The sequence below is a fragment of the Eubalaena glacialis genome, chromosome X (assembly GCF_028564815.1).
Source record: "Eubalaena glacialis isolate mEubGla1 chromosome X, mEubGla1.1.hap2.+ XY, whole genome shotgun sequence".
In the NCBI taxonomy this organism is placed as follows: Eukaryota; Metazoa; Chordata; class Mammalia; order Artiodactyla; family Balaenidae; genus Eubalaena; species Eubalaena glacialis.
In genome coordinates this window covers 94,602,874-94,627,761 of record NC_083736.1, presented here as the reverse complement: position 1 = coordinate 94,627,761, position 24,888 = coordinate 94,602,874, and the positions used below count along the sequence as shown (strand labels likewise).

The window sequence follows — 24,888 nt, the reverse complement described above, 5'->3', positions numbered from 1 at the left end:
GCACCTACTGTCAACATACCAAGAAAATACATCCATGAACTGGACCACTGTTGTATCCCTCTTTTTCTAACTGGTCTTGAGGAACTCCCCATGAGACAATATATGTTTTGAGAGACAGACAATGAAATAACAGGAGTAGGTCTGTAATTTACTTGTGCCTTCTTTACTTACTCAGGCCCAGTCTTTTAAATCCATTTGCAATTAATGGTAGAAAGCTGGTGCTCACACCAAACTTTATTATTCAAAAGAGTATATAGAAACAAGTTCATAGTGGATGTCTCATTTGTGCAGAAAATTAAAACCTCATGATCAGATGTTAAGTCTTTACCAAGGACTGGTAGCAAGCTACAAGCAGTTTTCAAATGGAGACTAGCTGCCAACAGAAGAGGGCATGTTGTTTTCTCTAAAACACTAGGGTGTGTATTGTAATTCTACTACTGGGGCTTTCTAAGGCTTCATAGGCTCTGTCTAGCAGGAGTACAATACAATCAGGTCTGCAGAGTCATGAAGCTGAAGTGTCAGAGAAACTTGCCCTACAGCCTGGACCTACTGTAGATCTTTTTCTTGCTCTGGGCACCACACAGAACTGGAAATCATAGGGAGTTCAAGCACAAAACCAACATGATATATGTTGTCTCTAAAACCCGAGGCCTTGATTCCCCCAGGCTAAGTGGAGAAAGACCATCTGCTGGTAGCTCAGCTGCTATCCCTCCAGGGCAGCCCCTCACCTCTGGCCTCCCACCCTGGCAGGCATGCTTCTGTTCTTTTGTGAGGCTATGCTCCTGTGGCAACACAGATCCCTTCACTGGGCCCTTTTACAGCACAGATTCCACAGCTGTGGAAGGTTCACTTTGCAGAACCTGTCTTCCTGGGCTTAAGAAATTCCACTTTCTCCAGCCCAGGAGCTCTCCTTGGTGCTGCTGAGTGTATATTTCTTTTACTAATGACAGCTCTAGCTGTGAATTGCAGTAGTTCCTATCCAGCCTGTGAAGCCCAAGGCTTGTGGATCATTTTGGAATTGTAAGTAACCCCTGTTCGACAACTGAAGTTATTTTTCCAAGGTTATTTGTGTAGACAGAGGCTAAACTTGGAGAAAAATTTGAGTTCCTAAATTAGTCATTATCATTTACACTTTTAATAAGTACCTACTATTTGTCAGGTACTGTGCTGGGCACTAGGGATACAAGTACGAAATGGACTGGATATTCTTTGCAATGCAAAGAGTCCAGTGCCGAGTTTCTCAATTTTTTAAAAACCACAGCCCACAGTCAGAAATATACTTTTCATCACAACTCATGGTGCACATACATACATACATACATACATAACTGAAACATAAATTTCACAAAACAATATTCACCCTAACTACCTTCAATTTGATATTTTATATTTGACTCTAATCAACTTTATTCTAGTTCATTAAAAAATTACAAGTCCTGACCCAGTGAATTAATTTCAAGACCTACTAATGCATGGGGGGAGGGGTAACTGCAGATTGACAAACATGGGTCTGTTTAATTATCTATGATGTGTATCTTATATGGGGCATATATTTATCCTTTCAGGCACATCCTTCATGTGAAGGTGGGAGTGGGGAGCCTAAAAAGAGTCTCCCTCTAAGCCAGTGCTTCTCAAACTTCAATGTGCATAGGAATCATCTGGGGATCTTGTTAAAATAAAGATTCCAAGTCAGTAGGTCTGAGTAGGGCCTGGGACTCTGCATTTCTAATTAGCTCACAGGTTATGCTGATGCAGCTGGTGTATGCACCACATATTCACTATTAAGGATCTAAAAATCAAATATGTTGATGGGTCTGCTGAACTGCTAACGCAGGGCCTGACAAGAGTTTCCTGGGAGAGAATTCAACCTAGGAAAGAGAGACTGCAGGTGAGATATTAACCTGTGAGAATAGCACAGTTTCTACCATGCAGATATTTCCCCCCTGGTCTAACCTGCAACATCTGAATTTGGTAAGAAGGATGCTTATGTATGCAAAAACACGCAAACCAACAAAATACACATAAATGATCATTTTGCTTAAAAAGAGTCTGAAAGGTATTAGTCTCAAGTAGCACTAGGGGGATACTCACAGGTAACAGGGTAACCGTAACTCTAAAGTGAAGAGAGGGCTTTATCCACACTTCTATAGAGGTGGGCACTGACTCCAGAGAAATTGATATGGCTTTGGCACCTTACACCCTCCAGCTCATTACACAGTATCAGTAATGAGTACAGGACCCAGGAGAAGAGGCACAGTGCCCAGCAGATATGGCAGTATCCCAGAGAGAGTGGCACCTATCTCTCATCTGCCTGAACTTGTTCCTGGGCACAAGTGAGACCTCCCTCAGTTCTCCTCTAAGAGTCTGATTCCATCCACGTACCTGCTACTGCATGAGAGTGGTATAGGAGCCATTCCTCCCCCAGGTATCTGGTGGGGGCTAGGTCACAACACATCTCATATACTCAGTACCTCATTTGATCCACTTGGCAGTCCCATGAGGCAAATATTATCCCCATTTTACAGATGACAACACTGACCCTTACAACAGTGTGTCTGTTATAACTGCCAAGTTGATTCCTCTAGCTCTGGGTACCAGAGTTAATATGAGTTTTACCTATTATTGTACATTCTAACAACAGGAATATTGTGTCTTCATTGCTCTCATAAACTCACTGAACAGTCCAATCACTTATCATGTATTGTTTTCTGGTCTTAGTTTTTTTTTTCCCCCCCAGTACATTTATTTATTTATTTATTTATTTTTGGCTCCGTTGGGTCTTCGTTGCTGCACGCAGGCTTTCTCTAGTTGCAGCGAGCAGGGGCTACTCTTCTTTGTGGCGTGTGGGCTTCTCATTGCAGTGGCTTCTCTTGTTGTGGAGCATGGGCTCTAGACACGCGGGCTTCAGTAGTTGTGGCTCGCAGGTTCTAGAGCACAGGCTCAGTAGTTGTGGCGCATGGGCTTTGTTGCTCCGCGGCATGTGGGATCTTCCCGGACCAGGGATCGAACCTGTGTCCCCTGCATTGGCAGGTGGATTCTTAACCACTGTGCCACCAGGGAAGTCCCTTAGTTGTTTTTTAATGACTAACATAATGTATATCATTTAGGAAAAAGTGGAGATGAGTGAGCAAAGAAAGATAAAGAATCACACATGGTGGGAGCCATAGGACGGTAAAGGCCTCAGAGAAGGGATAGCAGTGCCCATTGACATGGTTACAACTAGGAGAAGACATGGGGATGGGCACATCTGCAGAGGAATGGCATGGAGGTACCATCAGGTGACTGGAATTATTTTTGAGTGCAGGTGAGACCTATTTTTGGCTACCATTCAAGAAAAAACCATCAGTTAATTTTTAGTTTTCTCTGTGCACAGATGCATTACACAAACATTTATACTTTTACAAAAATGGTTTGATGCTATATATTCCATTCTGAAAACTGTTTTTTCTTTATTGTTATTTTACAGTGTACCATGAACATCTCTTCCATGCACGTGGGTGAAAATCCCCTACTGAAACACAGAGAGCACTGTAGTTGGATCAAAAGGCTGCTGGTAATGAGAGTGACACCTAAAGCAAAGTATCAGCTTAAGGTTAAAGCACATAGCCTGGCAAATGCCTGCCAGGGAAAGCAGGGTCAGTGATATTCTCATCAGAGGAGTCAGAATTGAAGGTCAAAGGCATTAAAGGTATGGGATATCATGTAAGCCCCTCTGGCCCCTACCTCCGTCCCTCATTCCCCTGACACCCCGTTGGCCCCTTTGGGTGAATGGATCCTGTACATCTGTTTGCATCCAATGAAAACCACCCATTTTCTGTCTTTTCCTTAGCTCTTCCTGAGCCCTTGACATATCTGCACATTCTCTCATCATCTCCTCACTGCCCAGATGCCTTTCCTGTAAGTTGTCCTGATAGTCCTTGGGGGAATCGTCCGTCCCCCTGTCCGTTTTTCTTTTTGCTTTCCGGGGCACATAGTCTTCAGCAGGGCGCTTTTCAGCAGCCCACAGCTGACTCTCTGGCTTTGCCTGGGATTCCAGCTTGCCCTCACTGTGTGGTTTTCCCTCAGCTTCAGACTTGCCCTGCTTTTCTTGCTTCCCCTCATCTTCTGGTTGTCCCTCATCTTCTGGCCGTCCCTCATTCTGGAGCTCTCCCTCATGTTCTGTCTTCCCCTCCACTTCCGGCTTTTCTTCCTCATCTGACTTTCCTTCATTTTCAGGCTCTACTTCATCTTCTGGCTTTCCCTCGCCTTCCAGCTTTCCTTCATTTCCATTGCAGAGTTTTTCCATGTTGAGATGTCCCCTCGTTTTCCTGTCCTGGGGGATGGGATGGGGTGGGGTGGGGGGAGAGAGACAAGAGGAAACAAGGGAGACTGAGGGCTTGGGGGTGGAATGCAGGTCCGGATAGTACTGGCATCTCAGCCTTGTCAGCATTCCCCTGACCTGGCCCAGCCTAGTGTGCCTTCTGGCCACCCTTTACCCCACCATTCCTCCTGCACTGAGAGCCAACCATTTCCCTGGCAGGCCCTGCCACCTTGTACCATCCTTCAGCGTGGCAGGAAGTGTGTATATTACATATGGTGGGGGGATGGGCAGTGGGGCCCTCAAATTCTGCCCAAGCTGTGCCCTCCATACCCGGCCCCCAGCCCCATGCCTGTCCAGTGCTTCTCCCTCCTTTCACTGACCTGCAGGGTTTCTGGACAGGTTCCTCCTTTTCTAGCCTTGCAGAGTGCCGAGAACAGACACGCAGACCTGCAGACAGGAGACAGAGAGGGGCTGCACGGTCAGTGGATTGAGGTCCCTTTCCTGAATCCGGGCCCTCCTCATCCAACGGTTCCCCCTGACCTCCCCTGACCCCGCACCTCAGTCGCCATATCTTTTTGTCAGGCCTCAGGACCAGACCAGGATGCTTTACAAACTGTTTGGGTCGCTGGGACCCCTCCCCGGCAGGCAACCCGCCCCGCCCCCACCCCTTTACGCGGAGATCAGTATTTCCTCATAGGCTCAGAGTGTGAGAGGGGGGTTATTTCCAGAATTTGTCTCCGTTTCACGGTCGCACTGCTCTCCCCCCCCCGTCCCCCCGACCCCATTTCAGGCTAGAAAATGGATGGAGGGCGCAGAGGAGTGGCGTCGAGGAGGCGGCGGGGCCAGTTGCAGGGTCCTCCCTTCCCACCTGCCCACGCCACGCCCCGTGCCCCTCCTCACCCATGTCGGGACCCCTTCCCCTCTCCCCGCTGCTCCCGAATCCTAGTCCCACCCGCTTCCACCCCCACCCGGGCCGCCAGCAGCGCCCACCTTCACACTGACCTGCAGCGCCCGGGCCGGGCCTGCGCCTCCTCTGGCTCGCCTAAGCCCGCTCGCCCCTCGCCCGCCGCCCGGGCAGCTCCGGGAGCTGGTTCCGCGCGGGCAACGCGAGCGGACGGCGCCGGGACCCGATTGCAGGGTGCCCGGCCAGTCACGTGAGCGCCACGTCACCGGAGCTCGGTCTCCCCCCCCATCCCGCCCGTCACCCCCATCCCAGAAGGACCGGACAGCTGAGGACTGTGGGGGGGCGGGGTGGTTGGAGAAGGAAGAGTTACCGACAGGGCAGGTCGGGGGAGGCTTCCTGACTGCAGGTGCTTTACCTGGCGCCTCTCAGGTCCTCGCTCAGCATCCCTCTGAGATGCCCATTATCCCCAGTTGTGACAGCTGATCACAGGGAGGGTACCCGACTTCTCCAAGAGCGCTCCACACGGAGCCCCACAGCCCGCTTTCAAGACCAGCTCCGCCTGACTCCAGAGCGCTGGTGGTGGTGTCCGCCAGGAAGCTGCGCTGCCACCTTGAGTAGCAGCTATGTCCTGAGCCTCTGCTCTTCTCGGTCCATGTGTTCTCGCTCCCTGGCTGATCTCTGTTCATTTCCCTCTAAACACAGATGATTCCCAAATCTACATATCCAGGTTATTCCCTCCCTTGAGTCTCAGACCTTCTTTGCCAACTGTCTATTGGACACCACCGCCTGAATGTCCCTGAGGGACCTCAAAATCCATAACCCCAAACTGATTTTACCAACTTCCTTCTCGCCTTCTCTGTTCACTTCTCTCCACACTGGAAACTTGCACTCCAACGTTTAACCTATTCTCATCTACAGAGAATGTCAGACTGCTAAAAAGTGAAAAAAGAGAAAAAGGATGCATTAAAACATTTAAAAATATGGACCACAGGTGCACAGATGCATCGTGTAACCCATGTTTGTCCCTCTTCCTTCTCTTCCATTCCCTTTTTTTCCCCCTCTTTCACATTTGTGAAACCACCACCCAACCCAAGACTAGAAAACTGCCAATAGTGTAGCTTCTACAGTGTTGTCACAGACACACACACAAACACACACAGGGTATACGTGTGTCTGAGTGTTCATATGTGTAACTATGGGACACCACCGTTTCTATTTTGATTTGCAAAATACCACATCTTCTTTACACAATTATTAATTACATGTGTGACACAACCAATTCTGATTATATTTCTGATGCATGTGTTTCTTAATTTAGTAAAGCATTTATCTTCCTACAACATTTTGTTCCACCAAAATGTGTATTCTCATTAACACATTAACACCACATCACAAGTAATTTTATCCTCAAAGTTGAATTTATTAACTGAATTCACAATGCCATTAATAACAAGGCTACATGTTTCCCTTTCATCAATAATACAAAAAATGCATTATTATTGTATTATTATTCCATTAATTTGATGAAAGTAATATCAAATCACTGTTGCTAGTAACTGATTTTCTTTGTAATCATCTGATGATGCTGATTTTAACTATCATCAATAATTGTTTCCTAAGTTCTTTTGCTAACAGAGCCAACATATTAGGAGCTATCGCTCCTACCTTTGAATATGCACACAAAAACTTGGGATTCAAAATCTGAATAATTAAATTAGAAGAAAAATAATTTCTTCTAAATTAGAAGTTCTGTTCATAGAATGAGAAGTTAACACAACTTCTGCATCTGTATGTACTAAATTGACATATTCTTTTAAAAATAACTACTATCTTCTGAAGTAGATGCGAATGTTTCTTTAGCAGGTTTGTAGATTTGGGTTTTCTTGAGGTCAATAATATCACTACAGTCCCCTTGGTGCATAGTAAATGTCAGCAAACATTTTGTGGGAGTTAAATGTTTATCACCAAAGAAAGCAGAATTCGTTACTTAATTTTTCATTCAATCTTATTCAAAGATTGAAGAATCATTTCCAACAATAAAATAAATATAGATGTAGATTTACACTGCATAATAAATGACAAAACCACTGTACCAAGGATGTTCAAGCTCCATGGCAGCACAGCTCAGCTTTTACTTCCCTCACATATTTCTCATACATTTTCATGCATTTTAAATGTCCTTGGCATGGTCATGGCCCAACTAGCTAATCACATATAACCAGCAGAGGTAGCAGCATCAAATGCTTTTGTCACTACCACTCAGGACAAAAAGGGGCTCGCTCTCTAGCTGCTCCTGTGTGAATTTACTTCATTTTAATAGTGAATACCCTGCATGTTGTCCTTGAAAGGGATGTGTTAATTATGTTGAATTAGAAAAGGGACTTTGCAAATGTGATTAAGTTAAGAATTTTGAGACAAGAAGAATATCCCGGATTATCCAGGTAGGCCTTAAATACGATTACAAGTGTCCTTATAAGAGGGAGATAGAGGGAGATTATACTACAGAAGGCGGCAATGTGACAACTGAAGCAAGGTGCTAAATTGCTGGCTTCAAAGATGGAGTAAGGAGCCATGAGCCAAGGGATGCAAGGAATGCAGCTCTATAAACTAGAAAAGGCAAGAAAATGGATTCTCCTCTAGAGCCTCCAGAGGGAACACAGCCCTGCCAATAAACTTGATCTTAGCCCAGTAAAACTGATTTTGAGCTTTTGACTTCCGCAGCTGTAAGATAATAAATGTGTATTGTTCTAAGCCTTCAAGTTTGTGGTTATTTTTTTACAGCAGCATTAAGAAACTAATACAAGTAAACAAGGTCTACTAAACCCATTCTGGCTTACTTTTGTAACAAGGAAGAACAACTCTTACTCTATCTTGAACCTATTTTAGTTCTTACCTTTGTATTCTGTTGTTAGTTGCCTTTGCTTAGTTATGCTAGCTCTGCACATAACCACATTAATCATTGAAGGAATTTTGCCTGCAGCTTGGGGTGTAGGTGATAGCCCCCTTTTGAAAAAACTCTACTTCCCCCCCCCCCGAGGTGATAAGGAAACAAGAACAAGAAAAATTAACCTTTGTCTTATCTAGTTCTGCAGGAACATCTTGACCAGACCTGATTAACTTCAATGGGAGTTTCATAACCTCCCTCAGACCACCACCCACGCACAGCTGCTTGAGGCTATTCCTCACCACCCGACCTCACCTCCTCCTGCTTCTCCTTTTGCTAGCATAAAAGAAGGTTGAACTCTACCCCAAATTAACATGGTTCTTTAGGACATTAGTCTGCCATCTTCTCAGTTTGCTGGCTTTCCAAATAAAGTCGATTTTCCTTGCCCCAACACCTTGTCTCTCGATTTATTGGCCTGTCTTGTGGCAAGTGGTGTGAGCTTGGACTCAGTAACACTTTAATGTAAATATCAGCAATAATAATACATTGTTTAACAATGAAGATTTTTGGACAAATGTTAAACTATATGCGATGCCAGGTCAACAGGCAACCCTTCTGTTCAGGGCAGATCAGGAAGTATTTTTATCCTAGAGGTAATTCATGTAAAGCCACATGCCTGGGCTTCCCTGGTGGTGCAGTGGTTGGGAGTCTGCCTGCCAATGCAGGGCACACGGGTTCGAGCCCTGGTCTGGGAAGATCCCACATGCCGCAGAGCAACTAGGCCCGTGAGCCACAGCTACTGAGCCTGCGCGTCTGGAGCCTGTGCTCCGCAACAAGAGAGGCCACGACAGTGAAAGGCCCGCGCACTGCGATGAAGAGTGGCCCCCGCTCGCCGCAACTAGAGAAAGCCCTCGCACAGAAACGAAGACCCAACACAGCCAAAACTAAATAAATAAATAAATAAAAATTTTAAAAAAAAAGCCACATGCCCCACTGCCTAGCACATAGCAAGTGTTCAATTGGAGGTGAGTTTTCTTAGTTTCCTAAATGAGAAAAACCTATTTTTAGACAATTGTAGATTTACAGGTATTTGTAAGAAACAATAGAGAGAGATGTCTTATGCCCCTTACCCATTTTCCCTCAATGGTAACTTGGGTAGCTACAATAAAATATCACAAACAGAAGATTGACATTGATATGATGAAATAAAATTCATAGTTTAAGGTAAGACAAGAAAAATTTAAACATAAAAATTTTTCTCCACTTCTTTGGTCCTTCTCCCTCTCCTCTAGTGTGCATTGTGCATCTGCATTATGCATTGACCAGACCTCCCCAACAGCAGAAATACCTGCTCAACCACAAAGGACAATTTTTCTTTTTCTGATGCCAGCCATGTAACTCCTTAGAAGATAACATTGCTTTCTTAATCATGTAAGGGGACACGATGACCCACCGTTCACCTTGTACATACAAACATCTTTGGTGAACTTTATGTACAATGCCAATATATCACTTCCCGTAAAGATAGTGATTGGTGAAGAACAGGCTGGTCATATGACCTGGGGAGGTACTGGGCGCCCCACCTAATGGAAGGTCTTAGCTTAAACACTTACTTATGACCTTACTAATGTTACTATGTATATTACTTGTATTCTGCCTATTTTATGATTTTTTTTTCTTGCATTACCAAATGTGTGACTGAGACTCCAATAAAAATAATGAAGACTAGGAGACTTGAAACAACTGACCAAATATGTAATTCTATATGAGAATAATGATTGTAATAGTGTAACTCTAGATATGTGAAGAAGCAACAAGAGGGAATCTTTTCCTGGACCATAACAAACTAGTAAGACAGGCGGTCTAGAGAGTTTTAGCTACTGTTAATAGGGCTTAGTCCAGTAATAGCACATTGAGTGGCCTGTCAACGAAATCCTGGCCTGACCTGGGAATGAGCATTTCTAACACCATGGGACAAAATGGTCATGAAATGTCTCCCAACCCTTGGTCATATTTATGACTATGAGGGAGCCGTGCCAACTAAAGAAGGTTGCTTACCATGAGGCTCTACAAGTCTCTGACCTTCAACACACCCTGAAAGGAGTTCAGGGTGGAGATCAGGAATGAGGCACTCTGTGCTCTGGGAAAAGTGGCAGAACTGGCCTTCAGATAGCTAGATATTTTCAGGAGAAAAATTTTATGAATCCAGTTTCTTGCATCTTCTCATACTTAGAAAAGCACTAAAACCATTAACTAAGATATCTGTCCCTTGCGAATAGCAGTAACCTTCTACCAAGATGTGTGCTTGATTGTACATACCTCTTCTCTAAAATCACATATATACTGGTCTCCCCTTTTACCTCTTTGGAACAGTACCCAGTGCTTTCTGAAAGACTGTCTCCTGGGTTGTAATCCTCAGGTTGGCTTGAATAAATTTTCCATTTCTTTCTTAGATTGACTGTTGATTAATTTTTTTGTCAACAGATATAACCCACCAACCTTATTCAGATTTCACCATTTTACATGCACTCATTTCTGTGTGAGTGTGTGTATTTAGTTATATGACATTTTATCATATGTGCTTTCCCAGATGGGATCTCATAAAGCCCTGCATCTATCTGGGATGTTATCCAAAAAACAACCAGCACAGGGGAGATTACTTACCCAAGACCCTATGGTGTGCCTGGTCCCCAATGTTCTATTGCATTGCTCCACTGCAAAGCCTCTTCCTTATGGGTCACATTGCACAAATTATTCTTGAGAAAATAACGTAGAATTAAAAAGTAGGATGGGGAAATATATGAAATAAAATGGGATGGGGTGATGGTTTTCTTTTGCAAACCCTATGGAACTGGCCCAGTGATTGTTTTTCTTTTTTCTAAATTATCAGAGAGATCACATCCATACATAGAAATGACACTGAAGTTAATACTTAATGGAAGCTTGTACATTTTCTTAATTAACATTTCCACATGATTAACATGTAATCATGCTATTTGGATTATGTCAAAGGAGTCTTCTTTAAAGGACGGATGGATGTGAGAAAGGAGGGGAACTCACGTCTGTTGAGTACGAAATAACCATATGCTGTGTATGACACTTGAAATATTTTGCTTTTTTGCTTCTCACATTAATTGTCTGATATAGATAAAATTATTCCCATTTTACAAATGAGAAGAAGAAAACTCAGAAACATCAGGTAATTTTTAAACATCTTCCCATAGGTATAGTGATCACAGAAAAACTAACTCTGAGCCAGTAGTTCTCAAATAACACACTGAATCCTTTTTATTTTGCGGTCATGCGGGACTTAGGGATAAGTGTTTTGAAATGTGTATGTTCTTTTTTTTTTGTGGCTGTGTTAGGTCTTCGTTGCTGCACGCAGGCTTTGTCTAGTTGTGGTGAGTGGGGGCTACTCTTCTTTGCAGTGCATGCCCTTCTCATTGAGGTAGCTTCTCTTGTTGCAGAGCACAGGCTCTAGGCACACAGGCTTCAGTAGTTGTGGCTCACAGGCTCTAGAGCACACGCTCAGTAGTTGTGGTGCACGGGCTTAGTTGCTCCACAGCATGTGGGATCTTCCCGGACCAGAGATTGAACCCCTGTCCCCTGCATTGGCAGGCAGAATCTTATGCATTGCGCCACCAGGGAAGCCCGAAATGTGTATGTTCTTGTTGATAATTCATGCATGTATGGATGGATACTAATACTTTTCTTTCTTCAAGTGGTCATTTCCAATAAATATAAGCATCTAGATCTCAGAAGAAAGATCTGGGACATGAATTTTGGCTGTAGTGTCTGGCAAATAATAAACACCCAATAAATATCTGTTGAAATAATAAATATATGTATCAGTGAAAGATATTAGCCATAATTCCTTAAGAGCCCCTATAACAAAATAGCAAAATGGACAAAATTTGTAAACAGTGCACAGATGACGAAATGTAGCTGGTCAATAGCTACAAGAAAAAGTTCAAACTTACTAATAATTTAAGGAATGCAAATAAAAGCATCTAAGTACACTTTTATCACCTATCATCTGACAAAAATTAAGTATAGAAAGAAGCCCCAAAAATGGACCAAAATTTACACAAGAAGAATTTTAAAATTGGCTCTGTATGTGTGTGGAGAGAGAGAGAGAGAGAGAGAGAGAGAGAGAGAGAGAGAGAGAGACTCAGTTTCAATACAAATCAAGGAAATAGAAGCACACTTATCAATTAGACATGAGTTTAAATATTTTGGTGACACCAGGAATAGAAGTGAAGTGAAGAAATGAGAACTCTCATATACTTTTTGAGAGAGTTTAAATTATTGAAATAAAATCCCAGGGAATATATGTGTAAGCATGTAATATAGGGAAATTTTCTCACATGTACAAGAATAGGCTGGCAAAAGGATATTCGCTTCAGCATTGCCTGAAACAGAAAACAAAAAGGGGTGAAATAAACAGTCCAAAAACCTTTGTCTGTCTGTCTATCTACCTATCTACCTATCTATCTATTCCTTACTTAATAGATAATTTCAACTAGTTCATGATATCTATACAATTATGACTCGCCAAGTCCATACCTCACTCCTGATATCTGGGTAATATTATTTGACTTGCTCTGCAATTCATTCTTTTCCCTTTAAAATGCATTTCAGAGAACTTTCCATTAATGAACGCACTTCATAATTTATTTAAATATTCTACTTCTTTATGAAAATTTAGGTTGTTTCCAATTTTCTTTACCTCTACAGGACACAGCTATACTACATTGTTTAACTTCCCTTGTAATTAGGTGAAGGTCATGTGTAGCAAGAAGTTTTGGTGCCTCCTATCATATCTCCTTGGCATGCATCCACAGCTATCGTGGACAGTTGCCTGTGAGCTCACACTGATAGCAGCAGTGTCCTACTCAAGCAGGCCACTTTCATTCACCTTCTTGTATCAGATTCTTCTTATTCGACTCAAGCAACCCTCATAACCCCCACAGAAGCTCATCCTTGAATTGCAGGGGAATTAATGCCCTCCCCCACTCCCGGAGCAATCCTTAACCAACAGAACATGGAGACATGGAGAGATAAATAAACCTTCCAGCCCTCCAACTTTTTAGCAGACAATTCTGGGAGACATATTGTATGCTTCTCAGAGGTCACAGCTAACCCTAGTCCCCATTCCTTACCTACAGCAGTCATGTTGACAATGCACCATTATATTGGCTTTAACTCTTTCTTGACTCAATTCTGGCTCTTACCTCTTTGTTGCTTCCTGGGATCACCTCCCAAATAAACTATCAGCACCCAAATTCTGCTTTGGGGGGAACCCAAACTGAAACACGGAACAATGGAGTTCTATCCAATGGATGTGGACAGAAGTGATATTTGTCACTCCTACATCTGTCTTCTAAAAACCTCCCAAGCAATACTCCATGCCCTCACTCTCTGTCAGCAGAGAATTGGTCATAGAACTCTGAGTATCAAGGGAGTGGCAAGGCTACAGGATGGAAGAACCTGGGTCCCTGTAACCCCCTTGCAGGGAAGGCATCCATGAAAAAAACCTGACAAGTAACACCAGAGTTGGACTGTTTTATGAGAGAAGAATAAACTTCTATTATATTAAGTCAAAGAAAAATTAGCACTGTATGCTATACCATCTTGAAAAATACAGTTGGGTACCATCTTTTTTTTTCCATTGGTAACAGTTTAGAAGTTATAAATCATTTCTCATTGTTTTCTCATAATGAGAGTGCAGGCATCCAAATGATGGAGCAAATATCTCTCTGGTTGGTCTTAAGTTCAAAGGTTTGGGGACAGAGGTTCTCTTCTTTCTAGGGTGATTCACAAGCTCATAAGAACTGTTCCACACTGTGCCTCTGAGCAGATCCTAATCCAGTTCCCCATGCTGGGAAGACAGACTTGCCTTTGACTCACCTGATGAGCTCAGTGAGAGATGGCACCAGGGCAGCAAGCTGTGGTGTTTGCCTAACTGCTGCTCCTGGACTGCTCTGTATGTTAATACATTTATAGGAAAATTCTGGACCCATCCCACAGTCACCAGTGCAGACATCCTCAGAGCATGCATTACCTAGCAGCTACATCCACCAGGACTCCAGCTACCTGTTGCCTCCCTGAGAGGCGAAAATCCCAAAAGGACTAGCACTCCTTTGATACACGAGTACTCATTTTTCTATTCACTAATAACTAAATGCATATTGAGCTTAAGACCCATAATGTTCCATTAGAGGTGTCATTAAACCTATAGAGGAAATAGGAGGGTAAGGAGGGAAATGAATATATGGGAAAATTCAAGGATTAAATCTGAGAAAAGATGGCTCTTTAACATTAACTTTTAAACTTACTCAAGTTTCAAGGCATTGAAGATTTAAAAAAAAAACTCTCTTTGGACCCCTCATCCCCACTCAGCCACAAGATATCTCTCTCGCTTCACCCCCAATGTCCCTCTCTCTCTCTCTCTCTCCCTCTTCAAAGACATTTTCTGCATTCCCTGTTAACATTCTTCACTTCCAACTGACTCATTATCCCACTGCACTATGGATTCTGTCACGTGCTCTCAAAATGGTCACAAAACACCTTTTTGTCACTAGGTCGAGATATTTTGCATAATATATTAACATACTTAGTGCTACTTTTAATGACCTCCTAAAATATGAATGTTTGTGCAGACTGCTCCTGTCACTTAACAAATCTTTGACAGTTTCCCAGGCTCTGGAGCATGAGGTTCTGGGTACAAATCCAAGCTGTCCTGCTCCCTAAATGTTCAGTCCTGGGTCAAGTCCTTATTTTCCCTGTCCCTCAGTTTTTCATCTATAAAATGAAGATTAACACCATATCTACCTTATAATGGTGCTGTGATCATTAAATGACTCAATACATGAAAAGCACTCAACACATAAAAATTTTACTCATTTTAATTTATTTTTCTCTATCTTTATCAGGCATTAGTATACCTACTATCCATATGGTATAGACTGATGTTTATTCACAGTCACTGACTGAGGAATGTTATTAGTGAGATAAGCAGGTTACAAAACTAAACGTAAATGTGACCTTATATTTGTACATAAATCTATAAATGCATGCACACATGTATAACTATATAAATTCTTGCATAAGAAAACTACTAGAAGAATACAATGCAGATGAAAACATTAGTGGTTTTTCTGGGTTGAATTGTATCCCCTGAAAGATGTATGCTGAAGTCCTAATCCCAACTATCTCAGAATGTGACCTTGTGTGGAAATAAGGTCTTTACAGAGGTAATCGAGTTAAAATGAGGTTATTAGGGTGGGCTCTAATCTGATATGACTGGTGTCTTCATAAAAAGGGGAAAGTTAGACACAGAGACACACACAGATAGAAGATAATATGAAGAGACAGAGGGAGAATGTCACATGGAGACGGAGGATTGGGAGTGATGCATCTACAAGCCAAGAAACACCAGAGATTGCCTTCAAACTGCAGGGAACTAGGAAGAGGCAAGGATGAAGTCCTATAGGTTTCAGAGAGAGCATGGCCCATTGATACCTTGATTTTGACTTTTAGCCTCCAGAACCATGAGACAATAAACTTCTGTTTTTAAGCCACCTACTTTGTGGTACTATTTTAAGGCAGCCCTAGGAAACAAATACAGTGGGTATGCTTTAGATGGTGTGTTTTGGGGTAATGTTATTTTATTTCCTTTCTATGTTATATATTTTTACCTATAGTACACATTTATTGATCTTGCAGCAATACAAAATAATTAAATGGTATGGAAACAAATATTTTCAGTTCTACCAACAGGAAACTCACTCAGCTTTAGAATGGGGAATGCACCTGAGGCACAGGAAGGGAAACAAGATGGGGAGAACTTTTGCAATATACCAGGACACATTTCCCCAAAACTCCAAACCACACTGATTATTATCAATATTTTAAATTTCTGCCTAGTTAACTGGGGAAAAAAAACATGGCACCTCAGGTTCTTTTATCTTACTTTGCCCTGAATAACAGTAAGGTTGAAGGCCTTGTCATAGGAGAGGCAATAGCATATCCTGGTTAGATGTATGGGCTCAGGAGCCATACAGTATATCTTACCCTTACCACCTGCTAGCCCTGCCCTTAGTTTCTTTTTTTAGAATTTATTTTATTTATTTATTTTTGGCTGGGTTGGGTCTTCATTGCTGCGCATGGGCTTTCTCTAGTTGCGGCGAGTGGGGACTACTCTTCTTTGAGGTGTACGGGCTTCTCATTGTGGTGGCTTCTCTTGTTTTGAAGCATGGGCTCTAGGCATGCGGGCTTCAGTAGTTGTGGCACACGGGCTCAGTAGTTGTGGCTCACGGGCTCAGTAGTTGTGGCTTGCAGGCTCTAGAGTGCAGGCTCAGTAGTTGTGGCGCACAGGCTTAGTTGCTCTGTGGCATGTGGGATCTTCCCGGACCAGGGCTCAAACCCGTGTCCCCTGAACTGGGAGGCGGATTCTTAACCACTGCACCACCAGGGAAGCCCCTGCTCTTAGTTTCTTATGTTTAAAGTTGGGCAACAATAGCTCCTCCTCATAGGTTGTGCTGAGGATTAAATGAGTAATATAGGTTTAGCACTTATAACAGTGTCAGGCACTGAGGAAGTCAGCAATAAATAGTAACCATTGCCATCATTATTTTCATACCTGAATTGACCATTAGTGCTTCTATTGTCATTTTAATTATGTGGATTTATATTGATCGGCATGGATTGACATTCATAATATGATGTTTGTCTATAAATAAATCAGTTTGCAAAACTGTAAGATAACATCTCATTGTTACTCTTAAATATGGTTATAATTAAATATGTGGCTATATTTGCATAGAATTCTGAAAACAATATGTATGTTCAAATGATAACAGTGCTTACTCAAGACTAGTAGAGTTTTAAGGGTTTTTAATGATTTTTTTTCTTTCCTGCATTTTCCATCTTTATCTACAATGAAAGTGTCTTGGTTTTGGAAGTGAAAAGATAAATAAAAAACTTCCTAGCCCTTTCCATAGGAAAGTGCCTCAGTGTCATAATGGGGAACATCCTTAAGCCAAGGCTACCACCTGACAATCCCCATTTGGCAGCTCCAGAGAAATTAAAGATGTTTAGGGGAAGAGCAAGCACAAGCATGTCTCTCAAATAAACCTATATTCCACAGTCAGACAATGTCTCCACTTCTCTGGATATTTGTGAAGTTCATGAGATGAAAATAGTTTCACAACATGCTTCTTTCTGTTCTCTCCCAAGTAAAGCCCCTTGAATTGAAACCATATTTAACCACCCAGTTAGCCAAGTAGTGAGTGCCTAAGGGGAGGGAAAGGGTCTGCATGAGATCACCCATCATTCGGCCCCACAGCTTCTAGAAAGGGAGAATTCTTAAACAGAGGCTTTCAGAGTAAAAGTTTAATCACAGTCTCTTTCAGCCTAGGACCCCAGGGCAATCGACACAGGCAGATTAAAACACCTTTGATATATTTTCCCTGTGCAACTAAAAATAATAAAAGGAGAGAAAAATACAGTTGTCCTTCGTTATTCACAAGGGATTGGTTCCAGGATGCCCCACAGACAGCAGAATCCATGGATGCTCAAGTCCCTTGTATAAAATATATAAAATGGTGTAGTATTTTCATATAACCAATGCACATCCTCCCTCCCATATGCTTAATTTTTTTAAATTAATTTTTATTGGAGTATAGTTGCTTTACAATGTTGTGTTAGTTTCTACTGCACAGCAAAGTGAATCAGCTGTATGTATATATATATCCCCTTTTTTTTGGATTTCCTTCCAATTTAGGTCACCACAGAGCACTGAGTAGAGTTCCCTGAGCTATACAGTAGGTTCTCATTAGTTATCTATTTTATTCATAGTACCAATAGTGTATATGAGTCAATCCCAATCTCCCAATTCGTCCCACCACCACCCCCCTTCCCCCCTTGGTGTCCATACGTTTGTTCTCTATGTCTGCATCTCTATTTCTGTTTTGCAAATAAGATCATCTATACCATTTTTTTAGATTCCACATATATGCTTTAATAGACGATTTTTGTTTTTCTCTTTCTGACTTACTTCACACTGTATGACAGTCTCTAGGTCCATTCACATCTCTACAAATGACCCAATTTCGTTCCATTTTATAGCTCAGTAATATTCCATTGTATATATGTATCACATCTTCTTTATCCATTTCTCTGTTGATGGACATTTAGGTTGCGTCCATGTCCTGGATATTGTAAATAGTGCTGCAATAAACATTGGGGTTCATGTGCCTTTTTGAATTATGTTTTTCTCTGGGCATATGCCCAGTAGTGGGATTGCTGGTTCATATGGTAGTTCTATTTCTAGTTTTTAAAGGAACCACTATACTGTTCTCCATAGTGGCTGTATCAATTTACACTCCCACCAACAGTGCAAGAGGGTTCCCTTTTCTCCACACCCTCTCCAGCATTTATTGTTTGTAGATTTTTAAAAAAAAATTATTGGAGTATAGCTGCTTTACAACATTGTGTTAGTTTATACTGTACAGCAAAGTGAATCATCTGTGTGTATACATATATCCCCTCTTTTTTGATTTCCTTCTCATTTAGGTCACCACAGAGCACTGAGTAGAGTTCCCTGTGCTATACAGTAGGTTCTCATTAGTTATCTATTCTATACATAGTATCAATAGTGTACATATGTCAATCCCAATCTCCCAATTCATCCTATCCCCCCTTTCTCTTGGTAGCCATACATTTGTTCTATGTGTCTCTATTTCTGCTTTGTAAATAAGATTGTCTATGTCAATTTTTTCAGATTCCACATATATGTGCTAATATACGATATTTGTTTTTCTCTTTCTGACTTACTTCACTCTGTATGACAATCTCTAGGTCCATCCATGTCTCTACAAATGACCCAATTTCATTCCTTTTTATGGCTGTATATATGTACCACATCTTCTTTATCCATTCCTCTCTTGATGGACATTTAGGTTGCTTCCATGTCCTAGCTATTGTAAATAGTGCTGCAATGAACATTGGGGTGCATGTGCCTTTCTGAATTATGGTTTTCTCTGGGTATATGCCCAGCAGTGAGATCGCTGGGTCATATGGTAGTTCTATTTTTAGCTTTTTAAGGAATTTCCATACTGTTCTCCATAGTGGCTGTATCAATTTACATTCCCACTAACAATGCTTGAGGGTTCCCTTTTCTCCACACCCTCTCCAGCGTTTATTGTTTGTAGATTTTTTGATGGCCATACTGACTGATGTGAGGCAATATCTCACTGTAGTTTTGATTTGCATTTCTCTCATAATTAGTGATGCTGAGCATCTTTTCATGTGTTTGTTGGAGATCTGTACATCTTCTTTGGAGAAATGTCTATTTAGGTCTTCCACCCATTTTTTGATTAGGTTGTTTGTTTTTTTTTGATGTTGAGCTTCATGAGATGTTTGTATAATTTGGAGATTAATCCTTTGTCAGTTGCTTCATTTGCAAATAATTTCTCCCATTCTGAGAGTTGTCTTTTCGTCTTGTTTATGGTTTCCTTTGCTGTGCAAAAGCTTTTAATCAGGTCCCATTTGTTTATTTTTGTTTTTATTTTCATTACTCTAGGAGGTGGGTCAAAAAAGATCCTGCTGCAATTTATGTCAAAGAGTGTTCTGCCTATGTTTTCCTCTAAGAGTTTTATTGTGTCTGGCCTTACATTCAGGTCTTTAATCCATTGTGAGTTTATTTTTGTGTATGGTGTTAGGGAGTGTTCTAATTTCATTCTTTTACATGTAGCTGTCCAGTTTTCTCAGCACCACTTATTGAAGAGGCTGTCTTTTCTCCATTGTATATTCTTGCCTCCTTTATCAAAAATAAGGTGACCATATGTGTGTGAGTTTGTCTCTGGGCTTTCTATCCTGTTCCATTGGTCTATATTTCTCTTTTTGTGCCAGTACCATACTTTCTTGTTTACTGTAGCTTTGTAGTATAGTCTGAAGTCAGGGAGCCTGATTCCTCCAACTCCATTTTCTTTCTCAAGATTGATTTGGCTATTCACCTCCCGTATATTTTAAATCAAATCTAGATTGCTTATAATACCTAACTCAATGTAAATGCTATGTAAATAGTTGTCAGTTTGTGGCAAATTCAAGCTTTGCTTTTTGGAACTTTCTGGAATATTTTTTTTCAACTATTTTCCACCCATAGTTGGTTGAATCTGCAGATGTGAAACCCGTGGAAACAAAGAGGCAACTATATACACATGACCAGCACTTGTAATACAAAATCAGCTAAAGTTCAAAATGGAATGCATCTTTATACCAACCTAAGGTTATGGGTGTTAGTCAGGACACCAGAAAACTAATCTTTTGTGTCTTTTTTCACCAGGATGGCCCAGATTAAGTTCTGGATATACAGGCCTAAAGGAGTAACAGCATGAATAAAAGACAGAAAATTAAGCCTAGACAAGTATGAAGATGTTTCATGTTCAGAATACATTGAACATTGTTTTAGAATAGCTGGTACCAGGGAAACTCTTAGACTTTGAACACATCAGGAAAAAAGTGCTTGCAAATAGTATGTGCAGATTCTGTTAGTGCCTCCTTCAGCATATTAAACTGAAAAAATAATGGGTGTGTCCATTTTAGAAGTTCTGAAAGAGAATACACATTGCAAGGAAGGCACATATACAGGTCATACTGTCAAGCTGTTATGTGTATTTGTTCTCCTTTTTTTTGTTCTTCCTCCTTTCTATCATTCATCCAGGCATCTACAGATAAACACACGCAACAAAACAGTACCATATTTCACTTAGGAATATATGCATATGTAATAAAACTATAAGTTCCTAAGAATGAAAACTCAAATTCTTTATAGTAGTTACCTCTGAGGAAGAAGGAGACTAATGTAATCATAAAAGAATTCAAAGTGCGTTTCAACTGCATATGTAATGTTTTATTTCTTAAGTTGAGTACATAGAAGTCTGTTTTATTCTTTTCTGTAACTTTTTGAATATCTGAAATATTTAATAACAAGTAATGTTTCTATGAGCTTTGATTTTGATTTTTAAAATGATCCATACAAATTTAGAAAAAGTGGAAAACATAGTAAAGTACAGAGATAAATGTGTAACTAATCAGTAACACTACCACTCATTAATTTTTAAAAAATGTATATTGTCTGGCATTTTCTCTCATTATTGTGTTTATGCATGCATATAACAATGAATATACATATATCATTTGCAAGATTAAGATCACATACATAATTTTCAGCATCATGCCTTTTTCACTCATCATGATAGCCTAGGATATTAACTTGAATTTCTTTAGCTGTTGTAATTTGGTATATTTTAGAAAGTTTTATCAGTCTGTATATTGCTTTTTTATGTGAATTATCTGCTGATATCATTTGCCAATCTCTCTATTCATTATGTATATATACACAAATATATATCATTTCTATGTATGTATAATCCATATGACAAAACTGAGCCCAAATGACCAAACACATTGGTCATATCAAATACTTGTAAATGAGCTTAACTCATCTATTAAAAAGTTTCTCATGTTGCCTATCGAAGCAAAACCCAACACAATGCTTTTTCAAATGATATACCTAAAACAAAGACAGTCAGAGAGGTTAAAATTCTAAAATAAGCAAATATATACCAGGCAGTTATAAATAAAAAGAAAGAAAAGGTTATAATCTTGGTGTTTAAGGAGTAAGAATTGAGATCAAAATGGATTAAAAGAGATTTTTAAAAACACACTTGATAACTGTAAACACTAAAATTCACAAGGAAGATGTGTTATTAATATTTATGTCCACAGACACATAACAAAAATATTCATAAAATAAACACCACAGGAGGTGTAAGGAGAAATAGAAAAAAACACCAATAATATATAATTCTACTATAACTTGCCTCAATCCAAGAATATTCAAGTGGACAAAAAATTTCAGTTAAGTATAGAGAAGCTCTAAAGAACATAATCCAAAGGGTAGATCTTATGTATTGAACTATGATGCCTGCTAACAGAGAACAAAACTACAGTTCAGATAAACATGGAATATTTATGCAAAGTGACTGTATCTGAGGCTCCTAGACAAATTTGGGATAAAGTGGAAACAGATTAATTTTGCACAATTTGATTACAAAAATGATAATGAAAATACAACATATCAGAATCTACAGCTAGAGCAGTTGTCAGAGGGAATTTTTATAGTATTAAATAACTATAACAATAAAAATTAAAATAAATTAATATTCATTTCAAAAGCCTGATAAAGAACCACAATATAAGTTTAAAAATGCAGAAGGAAAGAATCATTAAAGGTAAAAGTAGAAATGAATGAGTTAGAAAAAACTACAGCAGAACTTAGGTCAACAAAATGAACAAATCCCTAGGTAAATTAATCAAGAAAACAGAGGGAAATGAACATATACAACATCTAAAATGTCAAAGGAGAAATAGTCATCCAGTTTTATCTATTTTTATTTTATTTATTTATTTATTTATTTATTTATTTTGGCTACACCGAGTGGCTTGCAGGATCTTAGTTCTCAGACCAGGGATTGAACCCAGGTCCTCGGCAGTGAAAGCACCAAGCCCTAACCACTGGACCGTCAGGGAATTCCTGAGAAATAGTCATATAACCAAAGAAAAATTTCAAGATTCTTAAGTGAATAATTTACATAACTCTACTTAAATACATTTGAAAACACATATGAAGTAGATGTTTCTAGAAAAATGCAACTTATAAAAATTTACCCCAGTAGAGACAAAAAGTTCAAACAGACCAATTACATTGAAGAAATAGAGAAATTGGTTAAATTTCTCCCCTGAAAATGTAGCAGGCTCAGATGCTTCAGTAGGAGAATTCTACCAAACCTTTTTGTTTGTTTATTTCTTTTTTTGGTTTGTTTTCTACCAAACATTTAAAGGTAAGATAATCCCAATGCTACTCACACTATTCTGGGGGTATGGAAAAGAAGAAACACTTCTAAATTCTTATGATGAAGCAAGTATATAATTGATTCCAAACCTAATAAAGATTGCATCACAAGTGAGAATTATAGAACAGTTTCCTACATGAATATGAAGGAATATTCTTAAGTAAAATATTAGCAAACACAATCCAACAGCACATTAAAAAGTAGATCATAACATGTGGAGCTTATTCTAAGAACAGAAGGCTGTTTCAATATCAGGAAATCCATTAATATAATCTAGTGTAATAATAGAGTCAAGGAGAAAAATGCCCACGTCTATAGATGCTTTCAAAAGGTATTTGAAAGCATTAACACCCAGTAGAAGTAGTGAAATGTTAACAACAACAGACAGTGATAATATATCTCTAGCAAAAAATTCTATACAGAGAGATATACTCAAAAAAACAATAAATAAATAAAATTGGAATTCTAAAATTTGTTCAAGTAACCTATAGGAAAGCAGGGAAAAGAAAACAGAGAAACAAAAAAGAGAGGGAACAAACAAAACAAAAAATAAAATTACAGACAATCCATTACATATCCATGATTACATTAAATGTAAATCATTTAAATATACCACTTACAAGACAGATATTGGCAGAGTGGATTAAAGAAAAGAATGTGACCCAACTCAATGCTGCCTATAAGAAACTCACTTCAAATACAATGATATAGGTTGTTTGAAAGTGAAAGGATGTAAAACGGTAACAACAGGCAAATTTTATTGATAGAAAGCAAGAGTGGATATATTTGCATCAGATAAGGTAGACTTCAGAGCAAAGAAAATTACCAGACACAGAGAGGGTTATTACATAATGATAAAGGGGTCAATCCACCAACAAGATATAGCAATCCTAAATGTGTATTCATTGAACAGCAGACCTGCAAATTATAGACATATAAACATATAACTACATTTCAGATAGGACTGAAGTAAAAAAAATCTACAATTTATTCAGACTTCAAAACTCCTTCCTCTAAAATTGATACAACATCTAGACAATCTCTGTCATTTAATTGGTGTGTTTAGACCATGTACAGTAATTGTTAAAGTATTTGAATTTCGGTCTACCACTTTTTTTTTTAAATTATTATTTATTTATTTATTTATTTATTTGGCTGTGTTGGGTCTTCGTTTCTGTGCGAGGGCTTCCTCTAGCTGCGGCAAGCAGGGGCCACTCCTCACCGCAGTGCATGGGCCTCTCACTATCGTGGCCTCTCTTGTTGCAGAGCACAGGCTCCAGACGCGCAGGCTCAGTAGTTGTGGCTCACGGGCCTAGTTGCTCCGCGGCATGTGGGATCTTCCCAGACCAGGGCTCGAACCCGTGTCCCCTGCATTGGCCGGCAGATTCTCAACCACTGTGCCACCAGGGAAGTCCGGTCTACCACTTTGTTGTTCCTTTTCAGTCTGTTCCCTCTGGTTTTCATTCCTCTGCTTCCTCTTCTTTGCATTCTTTGCTTTCTTTTGGCTTATGTGAACATTACTTGATACTTCATTTTAATTTTTCTATTTTGATTTTGACAATGTCTCTTTGTATAACATTTTTGGTTTTGTATAACCATTTTTAGTGGTTGCTATAAAACTCCCTATTCAACTTTTCAAAGTCTGTTTAAAATCAATATTTTACCACTTCAAATGACATGTAGTAACCTTACCATGTTGTAGATCCCTTTGCCCTCTGCTCTTAAGGTTATGGTTCTCTAATGTATTTTACTTACATTCACTGACATGTCATCAGAAAATGTTATATTTTTTGCTTTCAATGATTAAAAATTTTAATGAACTCAAGAGGAGATGAATAGTCTATTATATTTACCCAGACATTTACCATTTCTGTTGCTT

At 40.0% G+C, this 24,888-nt stretch overlaps 1 protein-coding gene across 1 annotated transcript; it reads right to left on the bottom strand.

Annotated features, from left to right (window-relative positions):
* Positions 1 to 3,682: 3,682 nt before the first annotated feature.
* On the bottom strand, positions 3,683 to 4,285 carry TCEAL6 (transcription elongation factor A like 6). The gene has a single exon (XM_061179095.1). The coding sequence runs from the start codon at positions 4,283 to 4,285 to the stop codon at positions 3,683 to 3,685; it is 603 nt and encodes a 200-aa protein (XP_061035078.1).
* Positions 4,286 to 24,888: the final 20,603 nt, after the last annotated feature.

What these genes read in the sequence shown, in the direction of transcription:
- TCEAL6 (XM_061179095.1), bottom strand. Translation starts at nt 4,285, where the DNA reads ATGGAAAAACTCTGCAATGGAAATGAAGGAAAGCTGGAAGGCGAGGGA.